This window comes from Catharus ustulatus, chromosome 23, assembly GCF_009819885.2.
Source record: "Catharus ustulatus isolate bCatUst1 chromosome 23, bCatUst1.pri.v2, whole genome shotgun sequence".
Taxonomy (NCBI): domain Eukaryota; kingdom Metazoa; phylum Chordata; class Aves; order Passeriformes; family Turdidae; genus Catharus; species Catharus ustulatus.
Window position 1 is genome coordinate 4557694 of NC_046243.1, and position 8031 is coordinate 4565724.

An 8031-nucleotide genomic window follows, 5' to 3' on the forward strand; every position below is an offset into this window, starting at 1 on the left:
TAGCCAGCTCTCCACATTTCTATCACTTGAAAATAGGGGGAACGTAAAGCAAAAAGAAAATAAAAGTCCTGACAGAACCAGCCAACATGCAGAGTCTCAGGGGCTCTCTCCAAAGGTCTCTGATGGGATATGCACTCAACAGATCACCCATTGCTGTCCCTGTGCACTATGGGTGCTCTGAACAAGCCCAGATCTCTCCAGCTTTCTGATAAGATTGTGACAAAAACACAGAGAATGTCATCAACCACTTTCCAAGCCACATTCTGGGTTTGGGAAATCAAAAGCAGCAAATGACACGGCTGCAGGCAGGCTGAGGTTTCCTGTTTCAGCTCCACACCACATTTATAGAGGTCATCATTCTGTACCTACCTCCTGCCTGGCCACATCAACTGGTCATCAGGACAGAGGCAGAAGATGCTGCTTCTCCTTCTGATCTCAAGTGCTTTTGTCCTGCCCTGGGCTGGGGCTGGTGAGTACACCGAGAGGGGATTTAAACAAGGACCTGCAAGGGCACAGATGGACACTGGGTAGTCAATCTCAGGCAAGGGTCCTGCCTTGCCTTCTCTCCTGTCTCTACTCTCCTACTTTCCTCTCTCCTCTATCTCTCAGCTCAGGGTGTGCCTGAAACCAGTGAGGCATTACAGGCACCAGAGCTGTGCCCTTTGCTGGCATTTCAGTTATCCAGAGCCAACGTTGTTCAGGCACCCCAGACACTGCTGCTTGTCTTTCTCTCCATTGCAGCAGCAATGCTTTGCACAGCCCCAGGAAGGAGAGTTGCTGCTATCACTGGCACATGACACCAGAGGATGACCCTCTCCCTTCATGCAGCCCCAAACTTGACAGGAAATAACTGCAAACATCATATTAACATTTCCCATCATTCTTCCAGGAAGGATCATTGGTGGGAAGGTGGTTGTGCCCCATTCCAGACCCTACATGGCTTATTTAAAAATCAAAGTTACAAATGAGACTGGCACTTATCCTTCTTCCTGTGGAGGGTTCCTGATTCGCCCAGATGCAGTGCTCTCAGCAGCTCACTGCGTGGTTGAAGAAGGGTAAGACCCTGTCTTTCTTGTATAGGTGATTTTTTCCAGTCTCACATTGTCCCAAAGGGCCTCAGCCCTGGTATTGTCTGAAACAGCATCCTGTGTCTCTTCAGCCAGAGCAGGGATCTTTGGAGCTGAGTGATCCCTGTGAGTTGCAGGAATTGTCTGGCAGGAGCTGAGTGTCCTTGGGGACAGGAATGCTCACAGTGGTCTCCAGGGTCATGGATCCTAGCATGGCTTAGAGCTACTGCTGGACAAGAGGGTCCAGTGTCTCCCCACGCCTGCCTCCCTTTGCCTTCAGCATGGGGCAGCTGCCACCCGTGTGAGTGTGGGGTTAGGGATCCTCAGCTGGGTTGTGGAAGGGAGCCAGGGACAGAGGACAACTTGCTGAGAGCTGCTCTCTGGGGAGGTTTATCCCAGCACCAGCTCCCTGCAAGCCCCTGCACTGGGGGCTGTGTTCCTGTGGCCAACGCAGCTGGAACATGTTGGTGTTTCCTGGCAGGACAGTGAAGGTCACTGTGATTCTGGGAGCCCACAACATCCGCGTCCAAGAACGGAGCCAGCAGAGGATCCGTGTTAGAAACTTGGTCATCCATCGCAACTTCGATCGTGACGGCGATATAAATGACATTGCGCTGCTGAAGGTATGGCCCAACAAATCCTTCCTTCCTTCCTGAGGGAGCTCCCCCTGCTCACCCCCCCAACCTCTGAACTTGTTCCTAATCCTTGGCTGGCTCTCACCCCATGTTCTCTCTGCCTGACAGCTGGAGACAAATGCCACGATCAATGCGTATGTGCAAACAGTAACCTTACCCAGACACAATGAAGGTGTGCGAGTAGGAACTAAATGTGAGGTGGCTGGCTGGGGTGATACATCTTTCAATGGGAGCACGACTGATGTGATGATGGAGGTGGATCTGAAGGTGCAAAATGACACGCTATGTCTGCAGCAAGTCCGTAAATACCAGCGTCGGTCCATGATGTGTGTTGGTGATGAGAATGGCAGAAAGGGAACTTACCATGTAAGTGTTGCTTTGGACTGCAAGCTTGGGAGGAGGTTGAGACTGGGTTGTCACCTTGGTTCTCAGGTGAAGATAAAAGGGATGCCAGAGTGACCCAGGACCTTCAGAATGATGAGCTGAAGCTCTGAACCTGATGTGTTCCCTGAATTGGGGTGCATTTTCCTACTTATCAAATTAACTTGATTTTTACTTCCCTGGGGATGTTCTACCCAGTCTACCCAGTGCTTCGGTGTGGAGATTCTTTAGTTGGTCTATGTTATTTTTGAGCTTTTGAATCTCAAAGAGCCTCCAGCCTGAATTGTTTCATGGGTGGGCTCAGAGGAGTAGTGAGGCAGCTACAGACCCTGCAGAGCTGGAGGAGGGGGAGGTGGTTGGAACAGGAGGTTCTTCACATGGAGAGAGGGAAGATGAAACTTGTTCCTTAAGGCAGGGAGAGCATGTCTGACCCCTCTCATTCCTTTCATGACACAGGGTGATTCTGGTGGCCCATTAATCTGCAATCAGAAGGCTCATGGCATTGTTTCACATAGACCTTCAGGCCGCCTCTTCCCTGCGGCATTTACCAGAGTCTCCCATTTTGTGCCCTGGATACCTCAGCAGCTGAGGAGGTTTGCACTCCAAGAGCTGCCTGCCTCTCCATCCTCCCAATAAAATGCTCAGTGCCCCTTCTCCACAATGCATCAAACACCTGCTGGTGCTCAGAAGCTCCCAGGGGCAGCTGAGCTGGGCTCAGAGAAGCCCCTGTGGTGCAGGCACAGGCTTTTGCAGCAAGGAGAGTCTCCGTGGCAAAGTGAAAATGCAGCTCCCAAGTCCACACAGCTTCCCATTGTTCCCTTTCTCCCACTGCTGCTCCAGCTCTGCTTTCTGGCATTCAATAAAAGCATCTTCAAACTTGCTCGTGTCTGCAGCTTTCTTGGGAACTGGATGCAAACCCTGAGGGTGAGAATGAGGAGATGACACTCCTTGGGAGAAGCTGGGTGGGACTGTAGGTGGGACAGTGCAGTACAGGTGTCAGTCCCCAGATGCTGCCAATGCTCCCCTTGCCTCCATCAGCCTCTTGCAGTCAAGGCAGCAGGTGGATCCAGCAGCCTGTACAGAACATTTATCCAGCCTGTCAGGAACAGAGGCATCTCCCCATGCAAGGGGAGATCAGGTGGGATTTGGGACTTCAGACTGGCTTTTTAAAATGCTGTTTATTGTATCCAGATGATTCAGCAATTCACAGGTTGTGGTCGACAAGAGCCCAACCCACAGCCTCTCAACCTCAGCTATGGGTTTATTTGAAACCAAGTCTAATTCTGGTTACAATGTCTTATGTACATTTCATTGCAGGACATCGTAATGCATGATAACAAATCAATGTTTTTACTGTCACCTATAGCCTGTCATAACTACTAACACTACCATAATCATGTTGCTATTTTCAAAACACAAAAATTTAGTATGTCACATTTCAAGATAGAAGTTTCTCCCAGTAATTTTGTAGTGGAAAATTCTGAGCCCTATCTTTTTACTTTCAACATTGCATTTTTGTTTACTTGTGAAATCTTTATGTGTGGTAAAAAAATTTTCTGTCGGAAGCGGATTAATCCTTTCCTTGGAGCTATAAAAGCTCCTTCCAACTCCCAAGCTAACATACCCTTTGGCTTCTCAGTTATCCACTAAGACTGGTTCAGCAATTCTTTTCTTCTATACCAAAACTGGCTTTCATTTCTGTTTATTCTTCAGATTCTACATTCCAAGATCTTTCTGCTATACATACATATCTGTGAGACCTTCCTGTCAGATCCTTGTCCACCCAGGCCATGTTGGATTCCAGTACCAACTGGAAACCCTCTTAGGATGCTTAGCCAGACTAAAGACCAACCTGTTCACACCCTGTCTCCCCTTCAATGTCCCTGAACTCAGATGAAACACTTTCTTTACAACTGTGAAATGCCTGTGGGTTGAACTGGAAACTTTCTCGCTGATCTGGATCATCTGATCAGACCTGACTGGACCAGGAGTGCCCTTGTGGTTTGGTGATGGGATAGAAAGTGTCAGATAAGGCTGAGGCAAAAGCAGTACTGCAGAGATAAGCCTGATCAGTTGTGGCAGGAAGAGTTGCATTACTTCTAGACTTTTTTTTTTTATTATAATTTATCTAAGAAGGCCTACAATATACTTTCAGCTAGTGTGCTGTTGTTGCAAAACAGGAAAAAATGGGCAACACTCCAGAAAGCTGTTGTGTCATTCAGTGGGACCCTGAGAGGCCAGAGAGAAACCTGCAGAGGACCACAAGGACAGGTGTGGGGTCCTGCACTGGGGGAAGAACAACCCCAAAGCCCAGGCTGGGGGCTGACCTACCAGAGAGCAGCTGTGCAGAGAAGGACCTGGGGGTTTTGGTGGGTGGAAGCTGAGCATGAGCTGACAGTGTGCCCTCGGGGCCAGGAGGGCCAAAAGGATCCTGAGGTGCATCAGGCAGAGTGTGGCCAGCAGGTCCAGGAGGGGATTGTGCCCCCATCCTCAGCTCTGCTGAGGCACACTTGGGCTGCTGTGTCCAGGCCTGGTCTGCTCAGAACAGGAAAGAAAAGGAGCTGCTGCAGAGGGTCCAGCAGAGTCCACAAAATGATTGAGGGACTGGAGCATCTCTGATGGGAATGACTGTGGGAGCTGGGCCTGTTCAGTCTGGGAAGGGAAGAACGAGAGGGAATCTCCTAAATGCATTTAAATATCTGAGTTGGGTGTCAGGAGGATGGGGGCATGTCCAGAAAGGACCAAGGAATGCCCACAATCTGGCACATGCCCCCTCCACACTTTCTATCCAATCCTGTACCACGTTGGCTTTCATCTGACATCCCATTAAAGCCCTTTCCTGGCAAATTCCACCTCCTAATATCCCTCTCTAGGTGCAGCATTTTCATTTTTTTCATGATGCAGTCAATGTGTGCCACGATGCCTTAGGATTTTAACTTTACTATTTTTCAAATCTTGGACTGCATTAGTGTATACATCTACACTCCATATACAATGTGAGTTACTGTCTTCCCATTTTGGTCGCACTAAGCAATTCCTCAGGGCCTGAGATCCAAGGACACTCTACAACCTCAAAAACTATAATCAAAATTTAGTTTTTGGGAGCAAACTGTGCATCTATGACTTCAATACCTGAAACTTTAAGTGGAGGATTAACCCCTGATGTGGAAATGGACCAAACTTACAATTGTCTGAAAAACTCATGACCTTTGTCCATCTTGGGTGTGGCCTCTGAGAGGCTTCTGACTGCTCAAGGTTTAGTTCTTGAAGGCCTTTAATAAACACCAGCTTTGTTATTTTAATCTTGTCCAGCCTCTGTTCCCGGTAGCCACTCCAAGGCGTCAACCATGAGAGGAGTCAGCAGCTTCAGTGACCATGTGGAAGATGGACAGGATCTCCCCAGGGCACGTTCCTGTGTTCCTGCCCAGGGGCTCCTTGTCCACACAGGTTCTGAGGCTGGGACTCACCAGAACCAAGCAGGTCTGGCACAGTGTCAGATGGTGAGGACGGAGAGATGGGCAAGGCAAGAACCAAGGAGCTGCCTTTCTCCGTAAAGACATGAGAAATGAGGAAAATCAAAAGGGTTCCTTCATGGGATTGTTATGAATGAACTTCCCATTTGTCCAGTTTATCAAACAACAAGATCAAATTTGGCAGCAATTTTTTTTAATGTGAACAGTTGTATAGAAATGAATACTATCATAATAAATATTAGATACATATATTTAAGTATTAAGTATTTATCACTTTTAGGCTAAGGAGCTCTCCCTTTGCTAAGAAATTTCTGTGATGGTAATGGGCATCACTAAATTATATATGTGACAAAAAACTGATTCTGTCTTGTTCCTGACCCACATGGATCGATTGCATTTGTCACAGAGATTGGGAAGAGTTTGTTTCTTTATTGCTGGCTCTTGGGCTGCTTGTCTTTTTGTGGTTTTTTCCTGCATGGCTTGTTCTTATCTTATTTCTCGGACTCTGTTCCATGCAGTCTTATGGCTTTGGACAGTTGCCAAAGGTATCATAATAAGCACAGAAAAAATAATCCTCAGGAATTTTAACTTTCTACCTTTCCCAAGGCCTCTTGGGTTGCAACCACAGGCCAAGATGTCAATTTTCATGGTAGCAAAGCTTTCATCCTGGGATTTGTTTGTCTTTCATAACTATGGCCTCATAAATTTCGTATGAGCCATTTCAACTTTTTCTGTTCCATAGATGGCACAAATTATTTGTAGTTCTGCAGCACTGCCATATCTCTCTCCCTTGATGGATCAGCTATTTTTCCTAATCCACTAAATCTCCAGAGATATGCCAACTAGCACAAGATTCGCTGCCCTAAAAAATCTTTCTAAAGTTAGCTGTTTATGTAGGTTACCTAAACAAACTAAACAAATCAATTATCTCACTTTTTCTTGTGCCCTAGCTCCTCTCCACCACAAATTAAAACCATACTTGCAACCAACATAAATCTATGGGCGACACTTTAAGCTATGCTTAATACAATCCCAGTGTATTAATTGTTTTTGGACCTCCTCAATAAAAGGTTTTATCAGTTGCTTTTTCTAGAGTTGCAACTCCTCAAATAAATCAGTTAATGTTGATTGCCTGAGGCTCTGAGGAAACTTTCAGTCTGCCTGGGATGTTCCCATTGGTCAAGGAGGCGTCTAATTCTTTCTCATGGGTGCTGTTCTGCCTCCAGACTCAATGAGGTTGCAGTCAGCTGCTAATTCAGGATGTCTTAATTTGAGTAATGCACTTCACAATACAATTTCAATTTGGTATTTCAAGCAGTAATGCTATAAAATAGCATTTTCCACCATATATATAAAAACTACATTTTTTTTCACCTTTTTTTTTATTCACCTTCTGACATATGAGACATCCTTGAGGAATTTGTTTCCCAATTTCAAATATTCCTATAAACCCATAAAATTTTAAAAAGCTTTCACAAAGTGCCCTTGTTCTCCAGTGTGTCGTTCTGTCCATACTGCTTAGCATCTGTCAGGTTACCATTGGGGAGAATCCATTTTCCTTCTTTGAGGGTTGCCCTTAGCTTCTTTATAGCTTCTATCTCTGCTAAGGAAAAGAGTGATGTTTCATTTTCTGTTTCTGCCTCCTGAAAAGTCATAATTACACTGCTGTTTTCCCTTAGGGCAGTTTTTTTGCATCATTGTCAGCCAAATAGTTTCCTCTTCTTTCCTTTGCTTCCTTTACAACTCCAGAAGCCCTCTGTCCTGCCAATCTTCCAATTTTGCCAGCTTCTTCCTGATGCCCCCCCAAGACTTACAAATTGTGTTTTCAAAAGGACTTGCCCTGCTGCTGTATCCGGATCTAGGTCTGATTATAATTGCATGTACTTTTTAGTCTCTCTAGCCATTCTGCTGGAGACTCGTCCTTCCCTTGGTGCTCATCCAGAACTTTCCCTATATTTTGTCCTCTGGGCACTGCTCCCCAAATTCTGCCACAGTCTATTTCTGATTTCCCTGTTCTGGCCCCTGATGATCTCTATTCCAAGCCCATATTCCTGACTGTCTAACCATTGCTCTCTCTTCTATTGTAAAAAAGATTCCTAAAAGAGCCCGCAATTTTTTCTCTCGGTTAAGAAGCTCTTTTCAATTCACATATAGATTTAAAACCTGACAAATCCAATCCTCAAATAATTCAAATTCTGGCCAATATAAATTGTCTGGATCTTTTCCTTTGTCCACTCAAACATGCAATAATGTAGCATTTCTGTTTGTTTCTCTCTCTTTGTGATTCCCTTGTATCCCAGTATGGTAACATGATCCCCAGTGGACTGTCCTGAGGAATTCTGCTCCCATTCTGGGAACCTCCCTCTTGGTTCCCAAGCATACCGGGTTCTCACAAATTTTTCTCATAGTTCACAACCCCTAGGTTGGAGGTTTTACTCTTCCTCTGACCCATTTCTGGCATCAACAGACTTAGAA

The 8031-nt window shown here is 46.0% G+C and overlaps 1 protein-coding gene across 1 annotated transcript; it reads left to right on the forward strand.

Moving 5' to 3' along the window:
- The first annotated feature begins 414 nt into the window (after positions 1-414).
- LOC117006286 (cathepsin G-like) lies at positions 415-2719 on the forward strand. The gene is made up of 5 exons (XM_033078660.1): positions 415-469; positions 890-1055; positions 1549-1690; positions 1811-2068; positions 2540-2719. Exons 1-5 carry the CDS (start codon positions 415-417, stop codon positions 2717-2719), a joined length of 801 nt encoding a protein of 266 aa, XP_032934551.1.
- The last annotated feature ends 5312 nt before the right edge of the window (positions 2720-8031 follow it).